Consider the following 16104-nt stretch of genomic DNA (forward strand, 5'->3'; position numbering starts at 1 on the left):
AAGGAATAGCCGATCAATTGCTCAAGGAAAAATAAAATGTTATTTTGTAAAAACAAGCAACAACCACCAACTTAATCCAATATCGCTCCCTGTAAAATAGCGCTCCAAGCTACCTAAAAAAATGCCGCTTTCTATGTGCGAAATAATGGTTTCCATAAAAATTTTTCGCAAGAATGAACATAGTACCGGCCTTTAGGTCATAATCCAATGAATTAAATCATGCACTAAAATTCGATAAATGTTATCATGCGTTCACATTGGTATGTCTGTTTTTAATGGTATTTTCGTTTTAATTTAAGAACACCCCTGACCAGACCACATTTGTCCCAATTTTAAGGTCAAGGTTAATGCAATAGTTTTCATTGCCAACAAAAGGAGAAAGTACATTCGAAAAAACGTTTCTTTCGCAGATGTTCTGTGTTAAGGTAAGTACTATGTTCGCTTTTCGCGTTGAAATTTTCGTGGTTACTTTATTAAAACAGTTCAATATAAAGCAGACAAATTAATTCAATTGATGCGTAGTTTCTTGTTCCTCTAGATTTCGGCAAGACTTTACAGGAATAAGTTTGTTTTCATTTATAATTTTGGTTATTTAAGGAAAAGTAATCGCGAAAATAAAGTGGTTTTCAACTCGAAAACCGAACATAGTACCTACCCTTAGGGGAAGGATGGAAATTTCAAGACGAGTATTGTAGAGTATACTTCTCTTTTATTACTGAATGCTGCCAGATATTTTTTTCCATAAAGCCTAGTACTAAGATCACGTTTTCGCACGAAAAACTGTTATACTTCATATAAAAAACGTTAAGCCTAGTACTAAGATCACATTTTCGCACGAAAAACTGTCATACTCCATATAAAAAACGTTAGCGCGGAATAAATGCGAAATCTTTGTTTTGAGTATACTTAGACATATATTTATACAACCCTGGATTTTTCGCACGAAAAAATAGGCAGGCATATTATTTCGCATAAATAAGGTAACATCCCTGGGTTTGAGATCCTATATACGGAGATAGATGAAAATATTCGTTTTTCGCAGAAACGGACTTAGTACTAAGCATCATGGAGGATCCCATGGTGGAGGAAAAAAATTCCTAAACAATATTATTATTATTTTTTATTATTAAATTTAAATATACTAACATTTATACATTATTTATTATTAGGACAAATTTTTAGTTTGAGTGTAGAAATAATAGCAAGCTTTGATAAAATGCCGACAGTATTTTCATTGCAATGGAATTACATGACATGTTGGCATTCATATCAAACACGATGGAATATTTCCATTCCACAATTATCAGCGAGGGGGCTATGGTGTGAGTTTTGCAAATAACAACCACAATAGTGTTCCTGTGGCATAGCTTAGTTTAGATGGATTCTTTGTTTTCGAATTTTCCTTAAATTATTCAGTTAAGCGTTTCTATTGATCAAACTTTATTTTCTAATGGTGGGCTCACCCACAGGGAAAATTACGTAAATCTTTGTGAAGTCATCCTGTATTCTTGTTCTGATAAAAATAACACTTAAATGTCGTTGGAAGGAGTAAGTGCTTCTCGTACCAAAAGTTGTTGGAATATCTACTTCTCGTGTATTAATGTTAGACGAATCCAATGACATATAAACGGATATAAGGTTATAGGGGATGAATAAGGATATTGGATCACCATCGAACACTTTTGGAGAAGAAAATTGCAAGAGCGTCTTTAGTGCCATACGAAGTTGAAGATGAGTGCATTTGTAGTAAAATTTACAAATATAACGAAATAATTAACTATTTTGAAATAATGAACTAAGTTCGTACTAGTAAATCTTTTTTGCTTCATTTGTGTATAATTTTCCCGTTTTTTAGTTCATGTAACTAACGTTCAATGCGTACAATGCGTCCGATGATTGAAGAGTTGAAATTTCTCTTTGAAATCAAAAGCTCGAATAATTTGCCGCAAACACAACAAAATCAACCCTTCCATCAACGCACGGATTGACGCATGGTGTGTAATTCAACCTTAAGAGTGAAGGCAACTTTCTCCAAACAATAATTCCATGAACTAAAATAAAGTTATATTGGCTTTAGTGAAATAGAGGGTTCACTTTTATATGAGTGATGTTTTAGTTTGACGGGTTTTATAGAAACTCAAAATTCCTATTTAAGTACCGTTTGTTCAAAAAACACATCGATCACAAAGGGAAAATTTGTTTAAAGTTATTTTCACATCCCTATGTTCTTAAAAGCATTTGTTTATTCGTTGTTTTTAAACCCTAAATCATGCTTGCAAATTGCGTTAGAGTTGCCAGATAGCATTTTGATATAGTGACATTTCGCTAATATGAATATCATTACATTTCTTATGGGAAGGAAATTCTTCGCAAGAGGGGCATATCGGCTTTATGGACAAAATATTTTATTAGAGGTGCATACTAGCCTCCGGAAATTTCGTTTATGCCTGTATGCACCTCTAGCGAAATTTTTGGTAGCAAAAATCTATTTAATTTTCCGACAAAAAAAATGGTTTGTGTAGAGAGTGTAGTGCAACATTATGTACCTAAACTGTAAATCAGCTGATCGCTATTAAAAATTATTAATATTTGTTCCAAATATTCATCAAATAAAGTGTTCTTTTTTTACAGATCGCTTAAAACTGTCACACACCTCAGAGAATGTATCATTATCGGATCATCTGTATATCAACGAATTCAGCAGTTTCCGCTCATCGTAATGCTTAAGAGATTATAATCTAGAATATGGTGTAGTTTTCTTTCTACACGGTGATGTGTGTAAATATTGTTTTTTTTTTTATCATTGCAAAAAATGCTTTAATGACAGCTACAGTCTATAATTAGTAATGCCAATATTTCCTTTGTCACGCTATCATATTTTGCGTATTGTCATGGCAAACTTATTTGTGTCTAATTTGAGGAGAATGTACGAGAATCTACAACGTAGGAAAGTAAATTACATAAATTGTGGCATATTTTTAGGCTGAATTGTGCTTTTGATTATTAACGGGTAATTGTGGAGGTGTTTGCCAAAGATTGATTTTGTTCTTCCGTTGCGTCAAAAAGTTTATTTACAGGTTTAGTAGAGTTTAGTATGTGTGTGGGGATCAAACCGACCTTTCGACAGTTGAGAAGATATTTTGGCCTTTCGGATTGCATTCCGAGCCGTTTAATATCTCTGCAATAGTTCTTAAGTAGTTTGCAAGTATTTGTGTCATATTTAATCTTAATGTGTTCAAATTTTACGTTTCTCTAGCCCATTAAAAATATTTAACATTTATAAAATAAACATAATTTTTCTAATATGTACTCCGTTCTATTTGAAGTAGTACTATAGGCTAGAAAATACCAAAGGTAGTTACATAGAGACAGATTTGTAGTTCTAAGTATCGTTAGCACGTTTTTAAATTAATCAAAGATTGATGTTTAATAAATACTTGGAAAATTTTTTGTTTAGTAAAAAAAACTAATGACAAATTGTTAATTTGTCATCATTTGCATTTGCAGTTTTCTTATAGCGTAATTCATGATTTATAAAGTGTTGATTGTGTTATTTGATAACGTTGGCAATTTTTTTGCTAACCGACATAATTCCATCATTACAGCCATGGAACTGGGTGTAACACACTCGTCTATGGACACTTGAGAAAAAATAGTTAAACTAAATATTAGTTGCATTCAGTACAAGTTGTGTATTCGATTTTTTTTATATATATACAAAATACAAAGATTTTAGTAAAAGTTCACTGAAAAAAATTCTGTCCTGAGCAATTCATCGCTTCTTCACAGAAAAGATATTACCAAAATATTTCCAAACGTAATAAAATTAAAAATGAGTGACAAAATTAATTTTTTTATCAAAGCAAAAAATAAAATGTCTTAAAAAAATCATCGATATTTACGTTTTAATTAAAATATTAATATTAATTAAATAAACCATTAATATTTTAATTAAATAAAAAAATATTTCGAATTCAAAGTATAATTTAAAATTTTCTTTCAAATAATTAGTTTACTATGTATACTATTCATTACCTTATTAAATGCAAAACTCTCAAAAATTATAAGAGAAATATTTCATCATAATGTCCAATAATTGTAAATAAATGAATAATAATACAATAATTATTTGACTGCCTCAAGTAAAACATTTATTGAGTTTTGCGATATAAATCAATGAAACTACTAGTTGAACCAATTAAAAATTATTTTATTTTTAAACAAGTACATATACATATTTTTTATTTCTTAATATTGTGATTGATACTTTCAATTTCGTGGTGGACAATTTCAATTAAAAAATTATTTGGACAATTTCAATTAAAAAATTATTTCGTGATTTTTTTGGCTCAAAATAAATATCAATATCTTTAGAGTAAAGACAGCCCCCAGTCACCGTCGCCACCAAAAATGGTAGATTTTTTACTGTTTGGTATATTGATAGAATTCTTGATGATTTGGTATATTTTTCAAAATATTCCTCTTCAAATAAGATGTACTTCACAAATTTTGTATAGAAATATATACAAAATTTTCTACAAAAATAAAATTTTGACAAAATTTTCTATAGAAATAAAATATGGACAAAATTTTCTATAGAAATAAAATGTTGACAAAACTTTCAGTAGAAACAAATTTTGACAAAATATTCTATAGAAAAAAAAATTAACAAACTTTTCTATAGAAAAAAATTTGACAACATTTTCTATAGAAAAAAAATTGACAAAATTTTTTGTAGAAATAAAATTTTGACAAAATTTTCTACAAAAATAAAATTTTGACAAAATTTTCTATAGAAATAAAATGTTTACAAAATTTTCTATAGAAATAAAATGTTGACAAAATTTTCTAAAAACAAAAATTGACAAAACTTTCTATAGAAATAAAATTTTGAAAAAAAATTCTATAGAAATAAAACTTTGGCAAAATTTTCTATAGAAATAAAATTTTGACAAAATTTTCTATGGAAATAAAATTTTGACAAAATTTTCAATAGAAATAAAATGTTGACAAAATTTTCTATAGAAATAAAATTTTGACAAAATTTTTTATAGAAATAAAATTTTGACAAAATTTTCTAAAAAAATTGACAAAACTTTCTAAGGAAATAAAATTTTGAAAAAAATTTCTTTAGAAATAAAATTTTGAAAAAAATTCTATAGAAATAAAACTTTGACAACATTTTCTATAGTAATAAAATTTTGACAAAATTTTCTATAGAAATAAAATTTTGACAAAATTTTCTATAGAAATAAAATGTTGACAAACATTTCTAAAAAAATTGACAAAACTTTCTATATTTGAAAAAAATTTCTATAGAAATAAAATTTTGAAGAAAATTTCTATAGAAATAAAACTTTGAAAAAAATTTCTATAGAAATAAAATGTTGACAAACATTTCTAAAAAAATTTGACAAAACTTTCTATAGAAATAAAATTAAAAAAAAAATTCTGTAGAAATAAAATTTTGACAAAATTTTCTGTAGAAATAAAATTTTGACTAAATTTTCTATAGAAATAAAATTTTGACAAATTTTCAATAGAAATAAAATTTTGACAAAATTTTCAATAGAAATAAAATTTTGACAAAATTTTCAATAGAAATAAAATTTTGACAAAATTTTCGACAGAAACACAATTTTGACAAAATTTTCGATAGAAATACAATTTTGACAAAATTTTCAATAGAAATAAAACAACTTTTTTACAATATTTTTGGTTTGGTAGTTTTTTGGTAAATTTTGCTCCAATTTTTGGTAGACTATTTATTACTCGAGTGGCAACCGTGCCCCCATTTCGTGAGTGTGAGTTTTTGTATGCCTAGTGTGTGAAAACGGTGATTGGTGTATTAGGATGAGGCATCACCAACGGTCGCCTGAATGTAAAGCTGAGGACTATGTTCAGTTTTCAAGCTGAAAACCAGCTTTTTTCACGGTTACTTTTCTTAATTAATTAATTTAGAAATATAAAATGATTATCAATCAATTCATTGGATCTTTTCCATCCATTATTTAATAAGACTTGATAAAAATATAATAGTCTTCACAAATATTTTTGTACTTTTAATTTAGTGTTTTGGTGAAAAAACCGAACATAGTACTCAACTTAATGCTATACCTTTTATTGTTTCAAAATTAACATTGTTGTTTTTAAATTAACATTGAAAATATTATTTTTTTTTAACTCGAACTGCTTTTATTCGTCGAGTGTCACAATCTTCGCCAACACCCAAAAGCAAATATACATCTATTAGACATTTTTGTAACTCTCTACGCTATCTATTCGTCAGCTCATTAGGTTAGCATAAGCTTCTTGGATTTTGCCATGGATTTCTCATTTTGGCATATTGCTAATTTTTAACAAATATTTTCTTTTTTACTAACAAAAAAAAAAAAACAAAACGATTCTATTTGCGAAAAACAACAACTGCATGGACAAGACAACTTAAGATACATTAAGGTTTTCTATTTCGCGGTTTCATATTTGTTCTTAACAAATAGAAACAAAACAAAACAAAACAAGTATATACAGCAGTAAGTTCGGCCGGGCCGAATCTTAAATACCCACCACCATGAACCAAATATTAGGATTTCCTTTGAAATTTCAGGAGAGCTTGAGGACTTGAGGACACTTCCCGAAGATAAATTTAAAGATTTCATCCATGAGAACTATATCAGATTCTGGATTTATAAGAACCGTTTTTGTTTGAGTTTTAGAGGAATCATTAACATCTCTTGTAAGTGTGCAAGAAAATTATAAAATAACGTCTTGATTTGAAATCTTAAATCTGTAGAAGTAAAATCTGGAAATTTTACATTGAGTTTCAAGCAATTTTCATTATCAGTGCGCCTTCTACACCCTCAAGAAGTGAAGTCGGTCTATATGGAGGCATTACCAAATGGACCTATAAAAACCTAATCCGATACACGTTTTTGTGAGCCTAAAATACCAGAATATTTACAATTTCAGGCAAATCAGATAAAAACTACGGTTTCTAGAAACCCAAGGAGTTAAATCGGGAGATCGTTCTTATCGGGGCTATACTAAAATATGGACCGATACTCACCGTTTTCGGCACACCTCTTTATGACCCGAAAATACCTCTAGATTTCCAATTTCAGGCAAATAGGATAAAAACTTCGGATTCTAGAAGCCCAAGAAGTAAAATCGGGAAATCGGTCTATATGGGGGCTATACCAAAATATGGACCGATCCTCACCATTTTCGGCACACTTCTTTATGGTCCTAAAATACCTCTAGATTTCCAATTTCAGACAAATTGGATAAAAAATAAGGTTTCTAGAAGCCCAAGACCCCAAATCGGGAGGTCGTTTTATATGGGGAACATACCAAAACATGGACCGATACTCACAATTCTTGGCACACGTATTTGTGGTCCTACAATACCTCTAGATTTCCAATTTCCGGTAAATTGAATAAAAACTGCGATTTCTACAAGCCAAAGAAGTAAAATCGGGAGATGGGTCTTTATGGGGGCTATACCAAAATATGGACCGATACTCATAATTTTTGGCACACGTACTTGTGGTCCTACAATACCTCTAGATTTCCATTTTCAGGTAAATTGAATAAAAACTGCGGTTTCTATAAGCCCAAGAAGTAAAATCGGGAGATCGGTTTATATGGGGGCTATACCAAAATATGGACCGATACTCACAATTTTTGGCACACGTATATGTGGTCCTACAATACCTCTAGATTTTCAATTTCAGGTAAATTGAATAAAAACTGCGGTTTCTATAAGCCCAAGAAGTAAAATCGGGAGATCGGTCTATATGGGGGCTATGCCAAAACGTGGACCGATACTCACCATTTTTGGCACACCTCTTTACGGTCACAAAATACCTCCAGATTTCAAATTTCAGGCAAATTGGATAAAAACTACGGTTTCTATAAGCCCCAAGACCCCAAATCGGGAGGTCGGTTTATATGGGGACTATATCAAAACCTGGACCGATACAGCCCATCTTCGAACTTGACCTGCCTGCAGACAAAAGACGAGTTTGTGCAAAATTTCAGCACGATTGCTTCATTATTGAAGACTGTAGCGTGATTACAACAGACAGACAGACAGACAGACGGACAGACGGACATCGTTATATCGTCTTAGAATTTCTCCCTGATCAAGAATATATATACTTTATATAGTCGGAAATCGATATTTCGATGCGTTACAAACGGAATGACAAACTTATTATACCCCCGTCACCATTCTATGGTGGTGGGTATAAAAATTTGCAAAAAATGTAAGCAATGATGAACTGGACGAAAGACGACAGCACCCCAAAAACTCTTCAGTTACTCCAAACACACACAAAACTAACCAAATTTAAAAATTAACTGAAAAAAACGAAAACTAAAATAAAATCAAACAAAATTCAAATGATGTCATCGACACTTTTGAGTGAACCGAACCTCACCATCATCATTCAGTCAGTCAGTCCGCCCTGTTAACCAAACCAAAGAAATTAACTGAGCAGTGAGCGGAACCAAACACCTCTACCGGCATTCTCTCAATCTGCGAGATTTCTGTTATTATTACTGGCAGCGACATTTTTTTACGTTATTCCCATATGCGCGGCGAGAGCGTGTGTTTTTGATTATGTATGTACATTGGATTAAGTCCATTAATGGACAATTCAATTGTCTCGATGTGTTGGGAATTTTGTGCAAATTGGAAATGATGCAATCAATTTAGCTTACATCTACTACTAGGGAATTTCGGTCTTTAAACAGTAATTTTAACGGTAACCAAAAGGTTAGGTTGAGCTTTGGTAAGAACATGACATGTCAGTCACCAAAAAACTACCAAATAGAAAAATAATATTTTGATCAAAATTTTGTGGTTATTATGAAAAAATAAAAGATTTCTTCAAAACAAATGTTTTATTATTTTTTTTACAAGTTACCACTCGAGCCAAAAATAATCTATCAAAATTTAAAAAAAAATTTTAGAAAATAGAAAAATATTATTTTGATCAAATTTTAAATGGTTATTATGAAAAAATGTTTCGTCAAAATAAATGTTTAATTATTTTTTTACAAGTTTTGTTTATTTTTTTTATCATCCATTGAATTGTAAATATATTGAAGTTTTAAATATTTTTAGTTTGCATCAACAAGAGAAAGTTACTACTTTTAGAAAAGGCAGAGGAAGAGAAAATTTAGTAAAAAAAATATTTTTACAGAAAATTTTGCTAGAATTTTGTTTGCATAAAGAAATTTTCTTTTCTGCTGAAAATTTTGTCAAAATTTTTCTCTACAGAAAATGTTTTAAAAGTTTATTCCGATAGAATATTCTGTCAACATTTTATTTTTTATAGACGATTTTGTAAAAATTGTATTTCTATAGAAAATTTTGCCAAAATTTTATTTCTTTAGACGATTTTGTCAAAATTTTATTTCTATAGACGATTTTGTCAAAATTTTATTTCTATAGAAAATTTTGTGAAAATTTTATTTTGTTAAAATTATATTTTTATAGAAAATTTTGTCAACATTTTATTTCTATAGATAATTTTGAGTACATTTTATTACAAGAGTGAAGAACGTCTTAGTTAGGAAATCAAGAATTCTACCAATCTACCAAACAGTAAAAAATCTACCATTTTTGGTAGAATTCTGTTAACTGTGGGAACCGTGATGTCAGGTTCGCTTATCCAATCAGTCTATTAAAATACCATGTGAAAACCTATTCCACATGACTTAATAACAATGTGGCATCTCTGTTACATATTGTAGCAATAAAAAAGTGAATAGTTTTATGGGAAGAACGAACTAATGGAACTAAATTTTATTAAAGGCAATTTCGTTTCGGTAAAAAAGTGTTACCCTAGGGTTACACTACTTCTGCCCTAATCGTTATTAAGCCCAAATTGCAGTATTCTATTTGAGCTTATTATACTATGATTGATATGTAAGTCCACGTTTAAGTCATTTTTGTGACATACTTGAAATAAAGAAAATTTCATGGCAAATAAAATATTTTGCCACAAACGTAAATTAATTTTTGCATTTTTTCAGAGCATGTAAATCTTGCTCACTCTATCATATCATCTGTGAAAACAAATGAATTATCATACAAACGAAACGAACTTTCAAAAATACAGAAACCCATATTTTTTCGAGTGCTGTTTTTCTTTCGAATGGGATTTCGTACGATTTGGACTAAAATAGAGATAATTAATATTTCATTCCAGCTATTGCGAAGCACTTTATTCTGGGTGGACTTAACCATTTTTAGAAAAGTATCAGCCACATATGAATAGATGTGAGTACTTTTGGAGTACGTTTTGTGAGCGTGACGAGGCCATAGTTAAATATTTCATTTACACCACTCACAAATCATTCATACCGAATCGAAGTATTGTGACGACCATCCCCATTACTTACTCTATTGCGGGATAGAATCGATTTAGAGGTAAACATTCGTACAAACACCAACACAACACAAACACTCGGTATACAATCTTCGAAGAACTGAGGGGGGGGCTAAAGTGTTACACTTCTTATAAAGTTTGAGAGTAATAGTAAACATGTAATAGTTTTGCTTTACTTCCCTTATAAATGAATCTCATAATCATGCCGCAATCATGGTTGGTCACTTTGCCCTATGCAAATGGATATAAAAAATATGACATGTGTCGTTTTGAATTTATGTTCACTTTAACAGTGATTTGAGGGAAAAGGTGTATTGTGTGGACAGATTTGATGATGATTGAGAGACATTGTTGGATGTGTCCCATACAAAGACAAGTGATCAAAGAAAATTAATTTGATCAGCGTAATAAGGCTATGGACACACTAGGTAAATAACATGTTTGACCAAAATGAGTGTCAATTTTTCCAGAAGCATTTTCGTAGGGTTTATCCGTATTTTAAAATTCCCACTTTTTTCAGTGTAAAGAAATTCGATAGCACTTATTTTTGTTTTGGCAAATTAGGCATTACAAAGCCCTTTCTTTTGGAATTAAATCATAAGCAATCATCATATTTCTGTTTGTACCTTGCATTTAGCCGCGTAACACATTAGGAGGGCCTGGTTAACCATGAGCGGTGATTATATCTCTAGGCTATAGTCAAAGCATAGCCTACAATAAAATTCACACATTTACCATATGAACAATAGGTCCAATTTCTGACTATTGCTAGTTCCAATTCCTGACTAACACAAATCAAATCATTCAATGATTTCATTGTAAAGCTACGAAGTTTTTAGATGGATATAGATCTACACATAAACCCTTCTGGGGTTGCCTAAGTCCCCTGTGCCATTCGTATGCTAAGTCCTAACTGACTCTGATATTTCACTTTCCCCTTAAGAAGAATCAAGGCTTATATTTTTCGCTTTAAAAAGCTTTCATGAAGAAAAACTACCTACTTTCAACGTTCATTTAATTTTCTAAATAAATGTTTAAATAATCAACAAATTTTAAAATGGCAAAATTATTTAAATTAAATATTTATGTTCATAGGGCAATTTTCTACTTACTTGTTTTTATAGAGTTCCACATATTTGGCGCCCGACGGGGTTCGAACAAATTGATGTTTGCTATGATCTGCTAAATTCCCATTACTGTCAGAAATATTATCCCATTGCGTGGGTGATATTGGCGGATGAGGTAATAGCTCATAACTGCTTCCTATAGACATTAAATCCGATTCTTTGGCAGTGAGAGGTATCTTTATCTCCTCGCCATCATCAACTTCATTATCTGAAAGATGCGATGTTGAAAGTGTCCGATTGTTAGGTGATATTTTTGTTAAATGTTTGTCGCCGCTAATACGCTGGCCCTGATGTGAAGATTTTCGGCTACGACTACTCATTAAATGACCTGATGAGGAGGGTGTTACTGTGGGTGCGGGTGGAGTATCATGTTTCTTGCGGTGATGATTAGCTTTCGTTGTCAAGCAATGCATCGAAGCATTACGTCTTTGCGTTGATAACACAGATGCCGTCATCGATATTTTCTTTTTTTCATTGCTTTGAGTGTTGTTGTTGTCGTTGGTGCGACGGTATTGTTGACATTGTGAATGTGCCGATGAAGATCTTTGGCTTAGTTGGCGATTTGATTTTGAATGTTTGACAATAGGAGGATTTTTTAATTTGGGATTGTGGCCAGCTTCACTATCCGATGTAGGAATAGAAGAAGAACCACTACAGCCAGTAGTATGGGAGTTGATTTGGAGTTTAGGTTTAGCTGAGTTACCAAGTTTTGAGCTTTTGTCGTGATGAGATGTTTCATGTTGTGCTGATGTAGCACTTATAGTTTTCTGTAATGTTTTATAGATTTGATCTTCAGTGACTTCATTCATTAAATTGTTATTCTTTTTGTTGTTGTTGGGGAATTTGTTTATTTTACTGCTCTCCTTTTCATTTACGACCCTAGACCATTCTCTCTCTTGGTCCCTACGATTTGGCATTGAGTTTCTTTTGCCGTTACTTTGCCTAACATTATTGTTATTATTTTTGTTGTTGTTGTTGATTTTCAATTGCTTATTGTTGTTATTGTTTGTGTTGTTACTTTTACCGTTGTTTTTGTTGCTACGATTTATATTGTGACTGCTGTTGTTGTCGTCATCACCATCAACATCTTCGTCGTTGCCGACATTAGCTTTCGTTACTGTTCTGCTGTCGCTGCTACCCTCTCTCGTTGTAGCACTGGTGAGTAGTTCTGCCTTTGTTGGTGCTTTAGCACTTCGTCGTGTGTTTTGTTGGCTTTGAATTTTAGTTTGTTTCGCGGTTTTCAACGGTTTAGACGTTTGCGTCGTATCATTCAAATTATCCACAGAGGATATTCTTCCAGCTGTTCCAAAAAAAAAAGTTATATTAAAAAAACGAAAGAAAAAGACGAAAATCGTAAACATAGTAGAAAAAGAAATGTAATTTAAATTGAAGAATATTGAAGTGCTTTTAATAAAAAAATTAAAAAATCTAAATTAATGATTTTTTTCGTTATGTTTGGTTTTAATAGAGACCCTGCATTTTTTTTTCAAGTGGATAAATGGAAACGGACGAATTTTGTTTGTTCTAAAAATATTAGTGTTTGATATATTGAGAAAAGCAATCCGAGATAGATTTATTTCTACTTAATCTTTATATCAAAGATTTCTTTTTTTTCAAATCTATCAATCTTCATCGCCGGAGATCCAATTGATTTAACCATCTGTTAGCTTTGAAATCATTGTCATGATCTTGAGATGATGACATTCATCGTTGTCACAATATCCATGACAATCACATATCTCATGATCCACATAGACCGCCCAGATCATTGCTTTTGACTGATGGATTGAGATGTGTGTGCATACTCATCAAGCATTTCATTTAATTTGAAATTTTATTCATTTTAATTTTCCACGATATTATTGTACTCGTTGTTGTTTTTGTTTTCATTATTATTATTTAATTATCTTATTGCCCAAGACATTTTTTATTTTTTCTTAAACAAATCATTGAAAATTCATTTATCTTTACAAAGTTCTTCAATAACATAATAATCAATAAAATGTAAACAATGAGTTAAATAATAATTTTAATTTGATTTTATTGTTATAAGAAAAATTTCTCATTTATGTAGACGCAAAAAAGTGAACCCACTGGAAAAAATGGTTAATTTTCGAAAATTTTGACTAAACGCCGATATCACCAAAAAATATGTAAATATTTTGCGATACATTAAAAAAATTTTAATATAATTGTATTTTTTTTCACACGTTAAAGAAAATTTCGTAGTTTGAGGGAAAAGATCGGAGTTCAAAATTGCACAAATTTCTTTAGAGCCAGACTATGTTCAAGATGGGGGAATTTCTGGTAAAATGTATAAATTTTAAAAAATTATGAACTATTTTGTGAGAAATGCGAATTTAGTAAATTTGTATGTGTCATTTGTGTAGAATTTTTTACTTGTCTTTTAACTGATGTACATAAAAATAATTAAAGTCAAAGAAACGTTCTCATATTGGAGAAGTTTTAACTAAAAAATAGAAGTAAATTGGTTTTAGTCCCTCGAGGGTTTAATTTTTTTTGAGTGTATATTTAAAAATCAAGACATGAGAACAACATTGTGAGATTCCTGTAAAAGTAAAGACTTACTTTAAGATTTAATTGGGACAATGAAAATGTTAATTAATATTATTAAAGGCTTCGTTATTTAATAGAAAAAAAAAGAATAACATGCAAATGCAATAAAAACATTATATTTAGGAAATTGTTTGGAGCTTCATAGAATTTCAATTTCTCTATATATTAACATTTGGAAAAAATATACTTTCGATTTTTGGGAAAAACTGTATTTATTACAAATCGAGTCAAATTTTGACCTATTACATTTTTGAAAAATTTGACTATTGCTATTAGTTTTGATTTAGCTTGCTCGATTTACCCTACCTTACCAAAAATCTAGAATTGAAATTGGTTCAGTTGCAAAGTTTATAAGAGTTACCTTTTATGTTCTATGAAATCAAGAAAACAAAAGAAGTTAAACTGAACTACAATAAATAGTTAAAATGTGGGGTAAGGGGAAGGTTAAAAAACTTCCTTACTGAAGGATACAATGTCCTCAAAATTAATATTACCCTACACTCTAAAAAGTTTAAATGGATCCAAAGATGTTAACCTTCCCTTAAGCATTTTGGTGGTGATTGAGAGCTAAAGATTCAACTTCGTTGATATAAAGACATTGTTTGGGAAGCTAACTTAAAATTTTATGTTATACATTTTTCCCAAAGCATATTTAAGAACAAAAATTAGTTCATGGTATATTTTTGCACTCTAATATACATACAATCTCCTAAATACGATCATTGTTATGCCTCAATTTTATAAATATTCACATTTTTTTTGGCAAGTACTTTAGATATTCATAAAAAAATTTATTAATTGTGTTAGGGGTTCCACAGGGTTCTATAATTGGACCTCTATTATTTTGCATGTACGCCAATGACCTCCCTCTTGAAATAGTCCGGTAGGTGATGCTAGTGAGTGTTTGGGGGAAACTTTACCACGACCTTGATCGTGTGTTTCGATGGGCAAGAGCCAATGGTCTGATACTAAATCCACTAAAGTCTAAATGTTTGATTATACACAAGAATAGAAGGTTCTCTTTGTCGAATGCTGATATTATGATAGATGGTCAGAAAATCGATGTAGTCACTAGTGCTAAGAATTTAGGAGTGGTATTCAATAGCACTTTGAGTTGGTCGTGTCATGCAAACACGGTCGTTGGACAGACATATGCTAAATTACGTTCTTTATGGGTTACTCATTCCTACACACCAGTCAATATTCGACTTCTCCTGGCGAAAAGTCTTTTGATACCGGGTTTAATTTATGGATCTAACTCTTCGCGAATTGTGACTCCGTGAGCAAAAATAGACTTAACGTGGCATTCAATAGTATAGTTCGTTATGTGTATGGGTTACGCAGGACCGATCATGTTTCGCATGTTACAGACTCCCTCTTTGGCTTTAGTTTTAATACCATGCTTAATGTCAAATCGTTAGTATTTCTACATAATTTGATTTACAGACGAAAACCAAGATATCTCTATGATAGAATTCGGTTTACCAGATCTGATAGGAATAGGAATATAATACCCTTTAGAAGGACAAGTCTTGTATCCGAAAGGTAGTTCTATATTGGCACGATACGTCTCTGGAACACTCTACCACCCGATATACAATGCATCAGCAACACATCATCTTTTAAGAAGAGTATTCAAAATTTATTTCACAATTAGAATATTTAATATTAAAATTTTGCTTGTAGATATAATATTGACTCACAATTTCAATAATCAAGAATGCAATGGATTTAAATATTAAAAGTAATTTTCTTTCTTTTTTCTTTTATCTTTAAAATTTAATTATTGTATATACTTATTATAAGTTGGAGATGTTTTAACATTTATAATCCTGCACTGTAATTATAAGATTTTAATCTTGTTGTGTAGGTACTCAATAAAATGAAATGAAATGATAGCTCCTAAGTTGACATTTTTCAGCCAAACTAGAACATGTTTTTGTGCAATCGAGCTTAAAAAATAGCAGACAATGTTTGCTATCGCAGCAAACAGTGACTGC

General features: G+C 30.7%; 2 protein-coding genes and 1 long non-coding RNA gene across 5 annotated transcripts in view; 1 reads left to right on the forward strand and 2 right to left on the reverse strand.

The window, feature by feature from the left end:
- LOC142230627 (uncharacterized) overlaps positions 1-16104 on the reverse strand; it is a 339644-nt gene that overhangs the window by 46478 nt on the left and 277062 nt on the right. The window lies entirely within an intron of this gene.
- Positions 1-16104, reverse strand: part of LOC142230536 (uncharacterized) — a 120193-nt gene that overhangs the window by 2790 nt on the left and 101299 nt on the right. For both annotated transcript variants that reach the window (XM_075301179.1, XM_075301180.1), the window contains exon 9: positions 11513-12827. In XM_075301179.1, the coding sequence (XP_075157294.1) occupies positions 11513-12827 (1315 nt within the window). The remainder of the gene's footprint in view (positions 1-11512; positions 12828-16104) is intronic.
- Positions 12762-16104, forward strand: part of LOC142230537 (transforming growth factor beta-1-induced transcript 1 protein) — a 76787-nt gene continuing 73444 nt past the window's right edge. Inside the window, exon 1 of one of the 2 annotated variants that reach the window (XM_075301182.1) lies at positions 12762-12903. The gene's annotated coding sequence lies outside the window, so the exon portion shown is untranslated. The remainder of the gene's footprint in view (positions 12904-16104) is intronic. The other variant, XM_075301181.1, reaches the window with a different exon arrangement.

The sequence above is a fragment of the Haematobia irritans genome, chromosome 3 (genome assembly GCF_050003625.1).
Source record: "Haematobia irritans isolate KBUSLIRL chromosome 3, ASM5000362v1, whole genome shotgun sequence".
Classification (NCBI taxonomy): Eukaryota; Metazoa; Arthropoda; class Insecta; order Diptera; family Muscidae; genus Haematobia; species Haematobia irritans.